The 20,545-nt window shown below is 26.1% G+C and overlaps 1 protein-coding gene across 9 annotated transcripts in view; it reads left to right on the forward strand.

Moving 5' to 3' along the window:
- The window catches only part of LOC114131113 (high affinity cAMP-specific 3',5'-cyclic phosphodiesterase 7A-like), a 111,454-nt gene that overhangs the window by 48,492 nt on the left and 42,417 nt on the right, over positions 1-20,545 (forward strand). For 8 of the 9 annotated variants that reach the window (XM_050198964.1, XM_050198963.1, XM_050198965.1 and 5 more), the window contains one exon: positions 19,721-19,784. The exons of the other annotated variant lie outside the window; for it this stretch is intronic. In XM_050198964.1, coding sequence (XP_050054921.1) covers positions 19,721-19,784 — 64 coding nt within the window. The remainder of the gene's footprint in view (positions 1-19,720; positions 19,785-20,545) is intronic. 9 annotated transcript variants of the gene reach the window in all.

Consider the following 20,545-nt stretch of genomic DNA (forward strand, 5'->3'; position numbering starts at 1 on the left):
AACGGTTAAAATCTTTGGATAATTTTCTCTTCTATATTAAATTTATAAATAAATAAATATTAAATTTTTAGAGCTTATAGGTACATATTGAATAAAACGTTAAATGCGCGAGTGACTGATAAAATATAAAAAATGAGTCTAAAATATCTCTAATGGTGTAAACTATTTTATTTTTGATAACCAACAGTACCCTTTATAAGCCAACAAATAATCGTTTTTATGAGCCTATAAATCCCTTTTTGAGTGCCATTTATAAAAATAAAAATTTTGCAAACTATTTTCTTTAGTGACTTCGCCTACCTATAAACTACTTATTTGCAAAATTTGAGCTTTATAGGTAAAGTCATTTTTGAGATTTCGTATTTAGTTTGTGAGTGAATGACATTTTGCTTTTAATTGTAGGTACTATAATAGAAATAAATAATAAATACTATTCTCGTATGTTACCTTGACCTCGTTGTCCTGTTGAAAATTTATTTGTCATAATCAAGATTAATTGTGATTATTTTAGGAAAGCTTTCATTCTCTGTGAACTATAACTTTGTACACTAAGCACAATGATATTATTATAAAATATAAATTATAAATGATTTATTTATTTCTCATTCCTATTTTAAAAATTTTATTTTAGTAATCATAATATCGCTCTCTACATAAAAGATAACGCCTCAATATTGCTTAGATTCATTCAGAGTCTATGTCGATTTCAATGATGAAAATACTTTTATTTAAGTATATTGTTCTTTATTATGCTCAATTCTAAAATATGGTTCCATTATCTGGTCACCATATAATATTGGATTTATAACTACCCTCAAGAAAGTTCAAAATAAGTTCTTATGCTTTTTAGCTTTCAAGTGTACCTAATATACTCAGAACTCCCCATACATCTTACCATCCTTTATTTATTTACTTAAAACTTGAACCCCTGTTACATCGCAGAAACGGGCTTTATTTATAAATTATTAAATGGCTATATTGACTGTTCTATATAACTTCTTAAGCCTCTATCATTCAAATTTCTCTCAGCTCACATCCGATCAATAAATCTATTTTATTTTAAATAATTACAAAACATCGATTTGTTTTGTCATATTTCCTTTTTATCATTTAAAAATCTTGTTTCCGCTATTCAATTTATGAGTATAAATTAATATTTAATATACCTATAGTATTATTTATATTTTGTTTTGTTTTATTTAATTGTTATTGTTTAAAAATACCTTTGAATGCTATGTATTAATTTATTTCATGTAATTAGGTCCGAATTCGTATAATATTTCAATAAATAAATAAATGTTTATAGACTGTAGTAGTGTATTATAGTTGCTGCTTCATAGTACTAAATGATGATAATAATAATAATAATAATAATATATCAATAATCTCATAAGTCATAATCAACTCCAATAACAGCCTTAAATCTTATGGTTTTGATAAGTTGTGCAAAGTTATTTGTTAAATATCAATTTGAACTCTATTACGGTGTGCTGTGTACATAATATCAAGCCTCAACGTTAATCGTACTGATTATAACCATTAATCCTCATCAATCAAAGTTCAGCGTTTAGTAATCTATCTTTAACATTTTTCAACGAGCAAATCACATGAGATGTTCTACTCACCCGGCCCAGGCCTGTAAAATTATTTATTTATTAAAGTTTACGTTAACATTTTGCTATGTATTGTAGATTTGTTTATAAAGTAACTATGATACAAATAATTCAAACTATTCTAACACTCGTAGTTATAATAATGGACTTGGGGGAAAAATGTATTTCTATATTTTATAAAACAAAAATATCTAAAAGCATGATCTCTATTCAAACGTGGTAGCTTTGAATGGGTAACGGCATGATGATATTATTTTGTTTGTATGAAAACCTATTAAATATAATCTACACGTAGTTTTCGACCAAAACGTGTTATGAGAAATAAGAATATCTACCCTTACAAGGTATATTTCTATCGTCCAATAAGCCTGCACAACCTAATGCTAATTTATTTAAAACTTTACCTCGTTGCCGGTTGAAAGTAACACACACACACACACACACACACACACACACACACACACACACACACACACACACACACACACACACACACACACACACACACACACACACACACACACACACACACACACATGTAAATATTATTGTACACGAATTGCTAACGTTTAATAACCACAGTATTGAGGTTAATGCGCTTATTATTATGTTGTTAAACCAACATTATTATTATTATCATTTATGACTAATAGTTATTTGTTTGTGCTAAACTTTAGTATAAAGGTCGAAAACGTTTTTGTTAATACAACGTGTCAAACGAATCATAATATCGACGTATAAATATAGAAAATAATACGCTAGATGATTACTTTATCAAACAATAATCATTGTTTCAAAATCTATCATGTTTTTGAAAATTTTCTTTCTTTTGCATAATTTTTAGACAAAAATAAAAAAAAAATGTTTGTTTATACTTTTTATTTTTTGAATGACAATATACATTTTTGATTTCATATTCGGAAGCAAAATATTTTTCAGATTATTTTGAGTATTTTATAATTTCGTACGAGTACTTTTTAAGTTGTCAGAAAAAAACGATAATAACTTTGGCAATTTGAATTTATAAATTATATGTCAAATACTAAAATAAAATAAATATTAAATGTAATTTTGATTTGTTTTCAATGTAGAAAAATGTATTCGATTCTTAAAGAAACATCACCTAAGTTAAACCATTTAGTGTGAATATGATTAAAAAGTAATCGAGCAATTATTAAGTATTTATAGTTAAATAATTATTACTTTGAACTTCCAAATAACATATTTTTTTTTTTTTTTTAATGTTCTAAACATCAACTGAACAATTATAGGATTTTACGTTTATAAACAAAATATTATAATTGTCAAATTATATATTTATAAGTATTTATTTAAACTACGATTTGATTCCTTATTTTATTTTATATAAGCTACGTTTTTTACGTTTTACATATTATGATATATTTTTATTTGTAACAACAGCCAAAAATGCATTTTAAATAACTAGAAATATTAATAATACGAATGGGAAATAAATCCATTATAGAAATGTCTTGAAGGAAATTAATGTTTTGTTTGATATATTATAATCATAGTATTTTATAATTCTTATAAAATATACATTTTGTCGTTGTGAAGCATCTGTTTTATAATCCCTATTAATAAAACCTTACCATCGTATCAAAACTTTTCCGGAAGCACTAACCACCAATACGTTTATGTTTGGTACATTGCTGCTGTACTTACTATTGTTCTCGGTTTATATTATATTCTGTAATGAATATTATATTATCGTTTTAGCTATTCGGTATTTATTTTATTTTGGATGTAAGAGTACTAAAAAATATACAAAAAAAAAAAAAAATCTACTTCGTTTATCTTACTTAAATTGTTTTTATTGCACTTCCTTGTTTTGGTTAGAAAAACGATTGAATATTATACAACGCAAACATAATCAGAATGGCTTCATTTTTTTTCTTTGCGTAAACACGCAACGGTTCTTGCACGATTGACGTCGTAAAACCTAACTAGACTTATTTTAGAGCCTTTACTACGTTTAATAAAATAACAAGGGTCGTCTTTTCTACGCACTTATATTTATAGACACAAGACGTAGCGATAGCGTGAAAATGAGTTAACGCGTTTTTAGCCGGTCTAGTGATGGTTGGGAGGGAGGGAGGGGATGAAGAACCCATACAAATCCAGCCGGTCATGCAGACAGTGAGATATATCATCACCGAACACGACTTTGGTTATTAGACGTTCTTGAGTTTTCACGTGATAATATTTCAATTTATATTTTGTGTCGTCAACGTGTGTTTTTTATTTCTCATTGAATGGAATGGGAAAAATGTACGATCCAACACAATAAACATAACGATTAGGTATACATTATTCCAATGAGTGATAAAAACAAAAACCGGAATTTGGGTGACTTAAAAATTATAATTCAACAACGTTTTATGTGCATAAGTCATGTCGTGAACAATTTAACTTTACCTTGTTTTGAGTTGTTTTGACGGAACTCGCGTAGGTACTAAGTATTAAATATTAAACCTAAAAAGTGTGTTTAAGATTTATAGCTGTTATATACTTCAACTCGTTTGCTGTTTTTTTTTTTTTTAGATTCTGAATTTAATGATGAATGTATATTGATTTTACAATTATGTGTGTATGTGTCTATACGAGTACACATTAAGTAATTGATATATTATTGAAGTGTTTTTGGATAAAAATAAATGGGATTTCTAGTTATGCTTTAAAGATGTTAAAATTAAAATTTTATAGTAATTTTTAAACTAATCAGGGACAACAAATAAACAATTATGGGAAAATGTAAATTGTTATGCTAAACTAGTTTTAGACTAAATTGATTATTTTGCTATAGTTCATAAATTAACAACTGCAGAAATTTGAAATTTTCATTAATCGTTTATTTACATATTTTCTATACATGGTATAATTTTTTGCTATTTTAGACGATAGAAAATTTAATACACCAAACCACATAAGTTGTTCTTACATTTATATACAGTTAGTAGAGTGGTACCAACTTGCATACCTTTTTATCTTGATTTGGAAAAAGAGATATTGTTTATTTTTTTCAGCGATGAAATAAAATAGCGACTAAGAGGGTCAAGCACTCAAATAATTAGTTTGTGTGCGGGTGTTTTACATTTTTACTATAATAATTTTAACTTATGGTGGTCGTTATGATGTAATAATAAAATATGAATACGACCGATTCAACGTATACGATGTATCATTATCACTGTGATAATCATTAAACATTTTAAAAGGTTATTTTATGTCTGTAATAATGGACTGTATTCGTCACGAGTGGTGTTGGTGGCTCGGTCAAAAATTTGTTTAAGTGATATCGAGGCCGCGTGAAAGGTTTTAAGTCGTTATAAAACAAAACTTGACGTATTTTTCAGCTGCACAACGAGAAAACAAAATAACGTCTCGCAGACGTGCGGTACAGTTTTCCTTGGCCCCTATACATCATACTTGTACAATATGTACACTCTTCGTTGTAAACACATTAAGCAAATTTAAGATCATCGTTTGTCTTCGGATCGTTGTCCACCGATAAGACATTATAATACGAAAAAACCGTCTATACCGATTGATGGATCGAGTTCGTAGACTGCACGAGCTCGCACAATATGCGCTATATCTACATATGTGGCCGTCAAACTTTTTGTAAAAATATTGTACATTCGATGGTTTATTATATAATATATGTACATAGTAAACATTGTGAGTATGATGTGTATACACTTTATGACTACGTCAAATAATGCACACACATAATACGTACGCTCGTTCCGTTCGTACATTGTCCGATTTACTTCGTTGTTGGTCAATAGTCAAAGGTTGCAGTCTTTCGGAATTAGTTGCAGGATAACGTGGAAGATGGATCATTATGGGATTATGCTATGGTATCATATAATATGTTATGTGTGCATGTGTGTACAAATGACAACGAACAAGGAGAGATTGAGCTCCGTGCGATCGTGTGGGCGTAAGGTTGCTGCCATGCAGGTGCAGCGAGACTATATTATAATATAGTTTGCGGCGCATGAGTGTGCATGTAATTGATGGCGACCCCGTTCATCTTGGGAATAAAACATAACTATAACTATATATATATATATATGTATAATATCTACGCTCGCCGCCCCGTGGGGTCAGGATAATATACGGCGCGATGTCGTCTATACAACGTGCAATTAATTTGCCATTGTTCACGTTTCGACGCGATGATATTGTTTATTAGCAAATATTATTACATATATAGTGCATAGCAATATTTTCACTCCTGAGTTATAATAACAACGTACCTATACCAGCTGCACCAGTTCCGACTGTAATAATAATAAAAAAAAACGAGCGTATTAATCACGTTTTCCGTTCATCTGTTGTTTTACATGCGAGGCGCCCGTATCTATTTATGATAATATCTTATTATGGGATTTAAATCAATCAGTTTTCGGGCAATAATGTCCTCTAGCTATAATTGCGATTGCAACGATAAAACGAAACTGTATTACACTGTTATTATTTATATCATAGTGCTGTGATGGCGAAAAATTTTGACGGGAGGAAAGAGGTAATGTTCCTAAACCATGTGAAAAATGCCTCACAAAAACTCATTCATCTGTTGTAAAGTATAAATCTCGTAGCGTTTTTATAAAATGCGATTCAATCGCTTTCAGATACAATATACTGCAATGCCATTGAAAGTCAGACTATTTGTACAAACTGTAACGTTCTAGTGTCAACACGATAACACGATAATGTATGTACGAGTATAATACCGGAAATCAATCACATTACAAAAATCGTGGCGTATTGTCGAGAGAGAGAGAGAGAGAGAATTATAATAAGACATGACATGTTGATAGTTTAATCGTGATAATAGTTATAATTTAGAGGTGATATATCAATAACATCCGGAGTTTGTGTATAGCATTTGTATTACCTTAAAGAAAATCTATATAGAAAAAAAAACCGACGTGATATAACCATATTGTATCGTCCTCATTTCGTTAATCAGCAAACAAAATTATGGTGTGGGTGTGAAGGAAAAAAAAATAAAATAAATAGGTCAACTTAGGATGTCGATTATTATTTTTGTCGGCTAAAAATCCAGTCGGACGGATTAAATTCTGCACTGGCTTCAGGGACTGCAAAATAATTCGCTTTACGTGGAGGAGGTGGAAAACATTACAAAAAGATATGAAAAAGAGGGACAGTAATACAGTATCGAGCGAAAAGTTTATTAACACATCTGCCTGTCACGAGCGCAGGTTATAATAATGATTAATTTTTTTTTTTTTTTGTATATAAATCCAGATAAGTTTTGATGAATGTTTTGTCAAAAATGTTTAGCAATGAATTATATGAAAAATTATGTTTGCATTAAATATTTAAATATCGTCCAGATATGTCGATTTTAGATTGTTTATTATTTATATCCATTGAAAAGTAAAGTAAATAATTAGAATACAGCATATATTTGTTGCATAGAATTTTTTAATACAAAAAATATATATCTTATGTAAATATATTTATAATTTTTCTACTTATTGATAATTGCTCGTTTTAATTGTTCTGTAATTGAAAAAAAAAAACAAAATATTTGCATGTCTTTATATACTACCGTAAATATTATATTATATTTGCGATTTGCTAAATATAGTATAGGTATTAATTATTATAAATATATAGAACAATAAATAACACACTTTATATTCTATCGTGAATACGGTTTTATTATCAATGATCATATATTATTATTATGCAATAGTACTACCATATTTAATCTTTTATGCACAGATTATATTATTAATTATACCGGTTAACGTGAATACATCTCTATATATTATATTATATATATAGTTTATAATAAAATATTATTCTAACTTTTAATCTAATTGGTAGGTATAAATTGAAAAAGTTGTGTTTATTTGTGTTTAAATAGTATCATTATCGCTGACAATATTCGTATGTAACAGTTTTATTTTAATTAACTTATTAGTGTTCTTAATCAGAACAAACCAAAAAAAAAAAAAAATCCAGTTTACCTATAACCTAACCTTGTTAATTATGCTGGGAACAATTTATTTATGTTACATATTTTTTTTTTTTTTACATAATATTACGTCATTTTCGAATTCGGCATGGATTTCAAATTTAGTATTTATGTGTTCTCGGGTACTATTTTACTTTCTACCATATAATATGATTAACGATTATGTGGAGTTACTTACCAATTGTTTCGTAGGTAATTAAATAGCTTAAGTACTTAATACCCGACTATTATATAATATATCTTCATGGTGGACGTATATAGTTTTATTTCGATTGTAACTAATGCTCTTACGCGCATTTTTCAAACGTATATATTTCGCCGACAACAGGGACTTAAATGGTCAACCCAAGTAAATAATTCGTGGGAATTGGCTGTATCGTATATATATATTATATTATATACCTTTTTCTTTTCGTCCACTTGTCTCCCTTGCCATCAGTTTTTAAATTTGTTTTATGTTCTCCCGTTATACGGTCAGACACCCCCCCCCCCTTGTATATCGAAGTGGACGATGGCCCCAACCGAAATAAAATTACAGTTTAAATAAACATACATAAAAAAAGTCTGGTTCTATGTTTCCTATCATTCTTAATCGATACTTTATTTCCAAAGTTTGCTCGTCCTGGACCTTTTTTTGCTTTTTTTTTTTTTTGTCAGCTTCTCAAGAAAACCGCCCCAATAATATTTATAATATTGGAACTATAGAATAATAGGAATATAATATTTTATCAACAGTACCGCAGGACTATCGTTGGCTGAAAACATTCGATAAAAGGCATAAAACGCGAGATTATAGTCAACGAAAGGGACCTAAAATATTTTCTCTTTAAATTCTAAGGTTTAAGAATAAAAAGGGTAGGTTTTTGTTTTTGTGTTTCCTAACACAAAGTATATAATATAGAAATATTATATGTTTACATGTGTAACATACTAAACACGTTACATGTATGTATTCCTTTAATGTGACACATTATTATTTAAATCTTCGTTCGTTTATCACGAGTTTATACTTTTTATTTATGTCCTGCAATCCTAAACCACCAAAATGGCATTTTCAACATATCTCTGTGACCATAATTTACTATAATTAAAGAGTATTTTATTATATACGCATTCGTTCATCGTGCTTTTTTGCTTGTTCATTGAATGTATTTTTTATGTATTCCAAACGTGTATAAATGTTCTATTTAAAGTTTTAACAAATATTATGACAATTCTTTTACATATAAGAAAGTATGTTTGAAAATCTTTATTGTGTAATATAAGTTAAATTTAAAAAATATAATACTTTAAAAGTAATTGTTATGCAGTATTTGAATAATTAGGAGTATTGTATTTAGTAATTCGCATAGTAAGATAATTGTTAAAAAAAAAAATGATTAGTTAAACTTAACTTTGTGTTTTTACTTTTTATATTTGTTATTTTTAAGTACGTCAATTGATTTCTTAAAAATTCATATAAAAATATAATCAAAAATTTCAATTATTTATATTTAAAGATTTATCTAAAACAAGTATTATAATCAAATAACTAATAAAGAAATTGAAACGTTATTTATTGAAAATAAATTAAATTTTTTATATTATTTTAGTAGGTACGTTTTATTATAGTCAATTCTAATTTATTCTAAATAATATATATATTATTCACCATAAAATACCATTATCCAGTTTATCTAATAGAAAGGTTATAGAATATATTAAGATTGGTTAAGAAAATTTCCTTACTCTAATGAAATGTATTCATTTTAAATTATATACTAATAAATAGGTATTTCATTTACAAAAATAGATATTGTGAGTTACAAAATTTTTTCAAACCAAAAATTTAAATACCTTTACTTTAATTAGCGTGTACAGTATTATATAAATATATATTATTATTTTTATTACATTACAGCAGAATTCTTTTAGAACGTATTAATGTCTTTCGTAATTTATGTTCAACCCGAAGTTTAATAGAGTCTATTAAAATTTAAAATTAAAAATACAAAATTAATCAAATTAATTTTTGAGCATAGTATTAAAAAAATATGCAATACATCCATTTTTACTCTATAGTCTATGCCACACTAATACTCGTGATTATATAAGAGCAAACATAAAACAAAATATTATGTAAAAATGTAAAAATATTCACCCGTATATATGATATACAATGTTGACAAAACACTAACCTCATTTATTTGACGGAAATTTATACGAGCGCATTAAGATGTTTTTCTCCACTTCTCTCGTGATCATTCGCGTGTAATATTTTATGGCTGCGTGTTTCATTTTTTATGATTTTTTTTTTTTATTTCTATCATGTCAAGACACATTTTTACATGCTAATGAAACGAAATATCGGTGTTTATAAAAAAAAAATTACGAGGAGTGCTCGTTTATTGTTCATCTATTTATAATTCGAATTTTGAAGTATCGTTGAGTGATGTTAAAATCGTCAACTTTTTTTTTCATTTTTTAATTAAAAGTATTAGTTTTCTATTCTCATATCAATGGGACTTCTATAATTACCGACGTGTTTTTTTGGCCACAGTTTCCAATAAAGAACTTGTTTGTCGCTTTGGATGTTATTGATCTTGGCTCTGGTATTTAGCACAGGTCGGGAATAAATAAGGTCGTGTGATGTTCGGATGCAGTGTTGGACGTAACCGTCATCAAATTAGTTAAAGTCACACTTGCTCCAACCCTCGCATTCGTGCACAGTAGGCCGACAAAATTTGGAACTGTTTCAATACTAACGAAAAAATACGCAACAGCGCGTCGTGGATGTCAAGAGAAATATTTTGATAGCTCTGTTGTTTTTCGTTCTCTCAGCAATTCTTAGCAACAGAATGCAGTGATTTAGCGCTAGTTTTATTGGACGTGTGGTGAATTTCAAATGCCATAACAAGATGATGTTCATTAACATCATTTTCGGGGGAGTGTTCGTCGTTTGCCAAATTATAATCATTATGATAGAAGTATAATATGTTGATCGTCTTACAGGATGCTTAATTAAAATAAAACACTCATTAATATGATTCGTAACACCGAACAAAGTACTTATTTTTCTACTATAATTTTTGCAGAACAATATTTGATTACAATTTAAATATATTTGTGTAAGATTGAGTGAATCGTCAAAAAAAATTAATATAATTTTAAAAATAAGTTACAAATAGTTATATGTATTCAATACATAAACATTTTTATTTTTACTTCAATTTTTAGATTAATGTAAGTAACACTAGAAATTCCTAGCTGAGCCGATTTATTGATAAAAACAAATGTTAGTTACTTTTCTCGTTTTGTTCCGTTCGACTCCATTATACCCAAATCATTTATTGCCTATTTTTATTATTATCTATAACTATCAAGGCATCAAAAGAATGTTATATTCAATGAACTTTTTTTTTCTTATTAGATATTTAATATTTTTTCGAAATAAAAAGTTGACAATGAAGTAATTTAGTTGAATTTTATTTGCTAAGAAAAATTGTATTATTTTTTTCTTATTTATAATTGTATACCTAATGTTTATTACATGCTCATTACGGCGGTACATTACAAAGAGAAATGTTTATTTATTTTTTTTATTTAAATTTTTTTTTATTACGTGATGTACTCACGATAATCGTTTAGATATTTTGAAGGACAGATGAGGTTTATACACTTCTCTGCTAAATGAAGTATTTTATAAAGACAAGGGGTTCTGGGCTATTCATCTAAGGTCGTTGGAACTGCTATTTTCGTCACGGTTAGGAGATTACCGCTCATACATTGCTGGTTTAAAGTGAATGAGCCTTAAGTTGTAAGGGGTTTAAAAAAAAACCCTACGCTTTATATTAGAATGAGTGGCTCGGTAAAAGCCCTAAACCATCGAAGAAATTTATTTAACTTTATTTTAAGGCTCAAACAATTGAAATAATTGTGTTTGCGAAGAATATTCAATAATTTTGGAATAAAAAGTAAATTCTTATTAATACAATGCATAACCTATTTTTTAAATTAATTTTTCTAATTATTATTATGCAAATTAGGAGGTTATATAATATCACATAAATAAATAAATGTCCGTCCATTTTTTATCTTTCAAGAACCACATTAATTGAAAAGTGCGTATAAATATACAATACTATGATTTATATTAATGATCATTTTATTAAAAATGTACCTACCTATCTAATAATATAATTTTATATTCAATGTGGTTTCACACTATTTAGCTATGGTTGTAAAATCATATTGTTGTATTCTAACATTAATATAAATATATACCTAGTACCTATCAATAAAAGTAATTGTGCATAGGTTTTGATTATAAAATTGTAATATAACATTAACACCATTGTTATAGAAATCTTAAGTGTATTAGGACTATTAGGTGGTGCGTATTTAATTTAGTATTTTTTTTTTTACGGGAAATAAATATGTACCTATAAAGAAACAAGTATTTTGACTTTTTATTACAATTTTATGTATTTATATATATAACATAATATAAATGTCTTGAACCTAACCTATCGGGATATTGGTTTTTTCTCGGACCTATAATAAAACTGATGTACGATCAATAATAATAATAATATAATAATAATAATTCTAGATCTATATAAGTATAAGTACATTTGCGAATAAAATCCAATGGTACCTACTATGTATAAAACAATACTATTTACATAATAATTATGATTTGAGTTTATAAATGATTATTTCACAATATTAATTATTATCCATTAGTTATAAATTAATAATAATGATAATATCATTAATTTTATCAAACACATTACAATATGCTGACAAATTAATAGTATTGTTTTTATTTAAATTATTATTTAATTAGTACCAATAGTTATTATACTAATTAGTGATAATTGTGTTTATCAGGTGATTTAACTAAAATAATATTTAAATTGTAATAATATAGAACATTTACTATAATGTATTTATTTGTCCTTGCAAAAATTAAAAATCTTATGATATGTCAAATGTTTTAAAAAACAATAATTAACATAATATATTTTATCTTAGTTTACATAGTGTACGAGTTGTTGGTTTACGAATTTAAGTAAAATATTGATTTTATTATCGGTTTTATGTTAGATTATTTTTTATCGGGGAAAAAAATGGTTTCCACCTAGCCTTAGAAAATAACTATTAATAATACAATCAGTATCATCAATATCATTATATAATACACATTCTATTTGAATATAATTCTATAGTTCTTTATTATTTGTCATTAATAATATACAACAAATAATATGTTCTTTTAATTTTGAACTGGCGATAATATCGTGAATTTATAAATTATAATGCTGTAACCCTGGATTTATGTTTCAATTGCTTTTCGCAGTGCTAATGAACCTCATATCCCTGGGTTATAAATCAAGATGAGTCGTCGTTTATCATTCGATCTTTTAGTTAGTTTGAACAAAAAGGAAAGGCTATATTTCGATTCATCTGTAAAGCTCTCTTCGACAAATCGTCATTTAAACTCAATAATTAATCGTGATCGGCCATGTCATTCGATGAATATAATAAATTGACTCAACCGTCGCTGTCTTTGTCCCTATTAATGTCGGTTACTATGTGATTTACTGCGAAATATGGAATATGGAGAAGAGTCGATCGATTTTAAAAATAATCAATAATTATAGCTCGGACATTAAATAAAAATACACTATAAAATATTATTACTATTTCAGTCGTCAGATAAAATATTTTCGAAATGAATATAAAAATTAAAATATGACAATCAAAAGTTGTATAATATTTTAAAAACTATTATTATCGTCGATACATGATTTATTATATATCCCAATATTGAATATTTGGAAAAATTCGCTTATTCACGGCGTAGTAATCAAAACAAGTTATTATTATTATTTTTTTTTGTTGAAATTTAATTTCTAATAATATTATCCGTGTCCGTAAATTATAATCGTATTTCAAATATAAAAATTACTTTTCAAAAAGGTATAATTTATAATCAAGGCAAAACGATTATCATAATTATACTAATTTTTACTTGGTATTATCATAAGTACTGTAATTTTAGATAGGTAACTTAATTATTGTATATCTATATAATATGTTTTTAATTAATTTAGTAAATTAATTAGTTGATAGGAGTCATACACCTTTATATCGCCTCTAGAATAAATTTTAATTATTAAATTGTATTTAAAAATGAAAAATCGAAATAAGTATAATTAATTTTAATAAACATAAAATCAGTAAAATAATATATATAAATATATAGGTATATTAATACATTTATATAGTAAGGTATCTTTATAATTCTATTTTTTAATTATTGTTAATTTGTTCGTACTTATTTATCTCCTAACCTATTATCTCTTAATTATAGAAATAGTAAAATGTGCCTAAGTAGTAGATAATGGAAAACATAAATTGGTGTATTTCACTTATTTATTTATTCTTTTGTACAAAATATCACAAAATATCACAGAAAATTATTTTTTTTCGTTGGGAATTTTCGATTTCAACATCATTAATTAGGTACTACATCTAGAATCTACATTTTTTGATAATGATTTCGATATTCATGAATAATTAGTATACACAATTTTAGATAGATATTTATAAACATTAATCGCTGTATACCTAATACTTAATAAATAAAATGAACAAATTGTCAATGAGTTTAAAATTGTATATGAAATAATAGTTTATTTATACTATTTAATTTAACTTTTAATCTGCTGTACTTAAACCCAATAATTATCAAGTGTGATAAGTGCTTGGATTATGATGGTCTCTGGTTTTATTTGTATATGAATTGTGGTTAGAAGACTAAAATGTAATATTTTGGATACCTATGCAATTATAGTTTGAATGTCTAATCTTAAATTGTGACCATTAGCAATCGTATTATGAGTTTAGATTCTAAGTGGAGCAAAATTAAACTCTTTTAGAAGAGTGAATAACATTTTCATGTAGTACTTTTATAGATTAAAAATTTAAGATAAGTTGACACTATAACATTTTTCAAATTTTGTTTTGGGTTTTGATACAATTATGAAAAAAAATCACTAATACAATAATTAAATTATATGTCAATAGGTTATAGTAAAGGATTGGCTATTTTTAATTAAACTTTTAAATTTATAATTAGAAGTATCCAACAAAATATAAGCAAATAGCGAAATTATGATCTAGTCAATATAATATAGTTATAAATTGTTGACTTTTAAGATTCTCGACACTAGCTGTTATTTATATATTGCTTATTTTTTTATAAAAAAGAAAATATGTAGGTATTTATAGAAGAAAATTATTAAAAAAAACTATCTTGAATAACCAATTATATATGTATAAGTTCGTTTTTTTTTTGTATATAAATTTCCGAGTTACTTTTAATCACTACTATAGTTACTATAGTTATTTAAAGACTCAACTATGAATTAATATGACATGCCATGCTAATATGCTATGTCGCGTAAATTTTCGGATGATCATCCGTCCGAAAACATACACTCAAATTAGTGATTTAAATATTTTTTTTTTATAACGATAATGTATGTTGACAACTTAACTTAATTGACTTAATATTTATAGATTGAATAATTTTTAAGTGAATTTATGTTTTGAAACGTATATTATATTATTAGAATATTTTTAAGTTTTTTGTTTATTTTAAAAATATACACTTTATCTTTTAGATATGTATAAGTAGTATTGCACATTAATATCTGTGTGGTGAAATTCGAATTTAAAATTAACTAAGACAATTTATTTTAATAACTATAGATTTACATTTTTCACGAAACAGTAAATTCAATATATTATTATTAAAAAATGTTAAAGAATGAATGGAATTTAATAAAATAAAATGCTTGAAATTTATAGGTAAGTCAATTTAACGATAAATGATCATCTGTAGTAGGTATGTTTTTTGATTATTTTAAAAATAAATTACAGTAATAACAATATACGATAATTAAAAACAAATTTCCATTGTTTTGACATCACTAAAATTAATTATTACGATTTGATAGTGTTTTCAAACAGAACGAAGAAAATATGTTTAAAAAGAATTTTGGAACTTTCGTTAAACGACTTGTGAATGCAAGTGAAGATGGTATTGTTGTCATTATTTTCAATTATTTTTCAGCTCCTTTCCGGAAACAATCTTATTAAATGTTGTTTACATTCATAAAATTAAGCATGTTACAGCTTCAGTTAATTAAATCTTCAAAAATATTGCTGCCTCGTCGTTTATTAAAAAGCGTAAGAGTATTGTAATGTTTGAATATTCAATGTGTTATCGTATACACAATTATAATTATTGAAAAGTCCAATTATAGAGGTAGCATATAAATCGATTGTGGACGCATGTATACTCCTCGTCTTTTTATTTTATTAGGTATATTTTTCTAATGATAATAATATTAAAATTTTATGTTAGCTGCTCGCATCTGATTATTCTAATATCCTCGTCATTTTCTTGCTTCAATGGTTATAAGTTATGACATTCATGTCTTATAGTGTACTTTTAGTGATCGATTTCACGAAATTAACGCTATTGGCGTTGACCCGAGACACTCAAGAGACATTTTTCACTGTTCAACGGAGGTCTATAAATTATGAAAATACCCATAAAGGCTGAACAGCATATCCATCAATTCGTATTCAGTTGTCAAACTCGAACGATGGTTCAGAAGCAAGTTATTGATCACAGGAAGTCACTGAACCGTTGAGCGCCTCCATTAAAAAGGCGCCGCCGGAGTATTTTCACGCGTATTTTTAAGTGTTCAAATAGAGAGTGAAACATCTCTAAATATTCAAATATTTAATTATTCGTATTTATTTTGTCATCTTACACAGAGATATAAGTTTTTAATCCATTGGTGACCATCACAGAAGTTTATATTTAGTTGCTAAAAGTGTGTTGTAAAGACTTTTTAAAAACACAAATCAAAAAATATCAAGATAATAAAGGTTGTGTATTCTTTTTTTATGAATGTTATTAAATATTTATGACAAAACATTTTATTTTAATATATATACACACATATATATCCAAAAACAAATAAAAATACGGGGATCTTTTGACAGTGATTTATCAAATAAAAATAGCATGAAGTATAATTTTTCCTTTTTATTTCTCTCTAATAATATAATGCGAATCTTTAACTATAAAACAAATAATTGGAATTTTTCCAATATATTATATAATATATTAATACGTATAAAGTTATTACTTATGCATAAATACATTATAGTCTTAACTAGAATGGTTGAATTTTTTTACGTTGCTTAAATAATAATTTAATACCTAAGAAAAATTAGGCAGTCACATATATTATTATATCATTTTTTTTAATTTTAATATTTTTTGTATAATGTCTAAGTGTACCTATAATTTTTAAAAATGAATTTATATTTTATAGTATATAAGTAATCATTATGATTATGTAGCGTAAAAACATAAAAAAAATAGGTATTAAAATTTAGTTGGAGTCTTTGAAATTGATCGGATATGTTGTACCTACATTCCAATTTAGTAAAGTAATACATGTTTTTATTATATAATTATATCTCCTCTAAAATAGTATCCATAAGGCACATCCTAATGTGTATTGTGTTTTAATATCGATAAATTATCAGCTACATAATTTAAAATCGTATAGGTACCGAAAATCCTATGTAAAGTAACTGTAGGTTTTTTTTTGAAAATTAGATACATTTTTAAGACGCGATGTATTGCTAGATGTATATCAAACTGTTCTTTTGCACCTAAAATTGTCTACTTTTACTTATTTCATGAACAATTTATATGGTCATAACATGCATGTATACAGTTTGCTTAAAAAAAAACAAGAATTAAGGCAGAAATTATGTATATATATATATAATATACTGTATATGCCGAGTATTGTTCCTGTGTATTGGACAGAAATAATAAAATAATGTATTCCTACATCTAATAAATAATTTCCGTTTCGTATTAATTAAACAACGAAGGTGGCTGGGTCATAATTGGTGTATTAGAATGTACAACAAAATTATTATTTGTTATATCTATTGAATATAGTTGGCGTTACGTATTTTTAAACTTTTCCTTATGATTTATAAATATATATTTATAAAGTGTACAGCTGCTTTTTAGAATTTCCTCGACACACATCTCATCAGTCATATTATACTATCTACTTAATCTTAAAAATTGTATATATTTATATATAAATGTATATATTATATATATATATATATACATTATACTTAACCTACCGTTCGAATCTGAAACTTATATCAAACGTATATCTTTGTATTATTTTACAATCCGAGTTTAGAACATTTCGTTATTAGCAATATAGTTTTAATTATCATTCGCTATTATTTTTTATATTTAAATATTTTGGTTTTGTATATGGTTAAATATTTATTAATTAGTATATAGGTACAACTTGTTAGTTTTTGAAACATTTATTTGATTATAAATTTAACTTATTGTTTCTATAAGTATTTACATTTAAAAGGATCAAATGATCACCCACTTTGTCGGTTTGATGGATTTCAAAGCATGCAGTAACATCTGGAATGGTCGTCTGTATTTTGGTCACTAGCCTTGTCAACTAGCCAACTATATAGTCAGTTTAATTAAAACTGTTGACTAAATAAATATTACCACCAAAGAGAACATGGGGTCACATTAAAAAAAAAAAAAACCTTGCTATTTTAGAAACAAATAAACTTTGTTTTTGAACCTACCAAGTAGTAATTAATCGAAACTATATGTAATCGTCTTCGAGATTATGGTTCTGAGGGCTTAATTAATGATAGAAATTCTTAAACAACAAGTTTGCATGTGTATAGATTGTGTGTCCATGTTTTTGATGCATTGGCTAAATTCGTCAGGAGTTTCTAACCACAATTTGGTATACTTCATTAATTTCCACCCTGAAAATAAAATAATAACTTGTATTTTATCATCCGCTTTAGAGCGACAAAATGTCTTTCTCCTTTTTTTATAAACACCCAAATCGGGTTTTTTTTTGTACTTCTGTGAATCATAATTATCGATATACCTATTCATCATGATGGGCTTATCTTAATATATCTTTTTTATTATCCATTCACTTTCTACAGGCAAGGCAATATATTTTTTTCTTTTCATACAATCGCTCCACAGATTTTTGAACTCAGCGATAATTTTCCGGTTTCCTGACATTTAATGATCCTAAAATTCTTATGTTTATCTTGTCTGTTCTAAAAATTATTGCAGAACAATGTATTATTTACTTTGGTTTTCTTAATTTTTTATTTATTAGTAAATTAAATAATTTTGTCTTCATTGATTAAACCGATGAATAAAATTTAATTGTAAATTATTCTAATAAAAGAGGTGTAGTAATATCGTGTTAAAAACAATCATAAAAAAGAAATAAAACTAAATGTTTTCATATTATGGGTCAAGTATTAAAATAGGCTCTTATTCTTGTAAGTTTATAACAGAATATTAAGTTAAGCATAATGCTTACTTTAATATGTACTTAGCATAATGCTTGTTATAAATTTTAGTTTTGTTTGTACAGAAAAAAACAGTTTTGACTTTCTGTTTTTATTATCATAATATGAATGATATTGTTCAATTGAATTACTGTATATACATTTAAAAATAGCTATGTTCAATTAGTAGTAAATACAATAGGTAGTTAAAGTTATTTAAAAAATAAAACATTATTATTGCTTAAAACTTTGAAATCATAATTACTAGGTAAATTTTACTGTACAAATACGATATATTACAGAATAAATAGTATTTATTATTTTATTAATGTCATATATTTGTTGTATAATATATTGTAATTCAATGATGATATTTCCGTTAAATTAAAATTAAATACATTTATTATCATAAATGCGTACTTCATATTTAATGTAGGAAAATAAATATTTACAAACGATATGTATATTCTTAATATTTGTATATAAATATTAAGTTAATAATTCGACGTATAAATGTATATGTTATATTAATAATAATATAAATATGTCAGATGATGGAAATTTTAGAAACGTATAATAATCTTTTTATTTTATTTTATTTCAGGTGACTGCTGATCCCACGAACGTATCGGCTCATTCTCCAGATGTGATTTACATTCGACTCAGAGGTAAAATAGACATAGTGTAAACAATATGTTAGTAATAAAATTGTGTTTTAAGTTTTCACACGCATCATAGTTCAGAACCTGAAAGCCAAATAAATATTACAATGTATTATACGCACATATGTGGATTATATAGGTAGTAAATTCTCAAGGCTGGGAATTTATTTTGAAGTCAAATAATTTTGTTCTTGACTTAACGAGATTATTTTGAATTAAATCCCGGTAGTTTATTTTAATACTTATAACTTTTTATGTATTTTAAAGTTATTTTATTCTCACGTATGTATATTGTTAATATATCGTATATATGAAGTCAAGTTTGTTATTTTTATTTCGTTATCAAATACACATAAATCAACAGCAATAAAAAATTACCTCAACTTCAAATATAAATGTATGACTTTTAAACCACCTAGTTATTCCAGAAAGTGAAACCAAAGTTTTATTCGTTATTTTTTTTTTAAGCGAAATTCCAATTTATGTTTAGATTATTTTTAATAGGTAATAGAAATTTGTAGGTGAACACAACAACATAGTAGTATTAATAATACATAGACGAATCGTTTGAAAAACGAATATTCGGGTATTTATCAGTTATTTTGATTGACATTACTGATATTTCCAAAAAAAAAAAATATATATATTTATGTATATCCTTCCTAAACTGCCGCTATATTTACATACGAATTCCGGACGCGGAATGTTTGAGACCGTACGCGTGAAATTCGGTTTGAGAATTTTATATTAGTATAATACAATATTGA

This window comes from Aphis gossypii, chromosome 2 (genome assembly GCF_020184175.1).
Source record: "Aphis gossypii isolate Hap1 chromosome 2, ASM2018417v2, whole genome shotgun sequence".
Taxonomy (NCBI): Eukaryota; Metazoa; Arthropoda; class Insecta; order Hemiptera; family Aphididae; genus Aphis; species Aphis gossypii.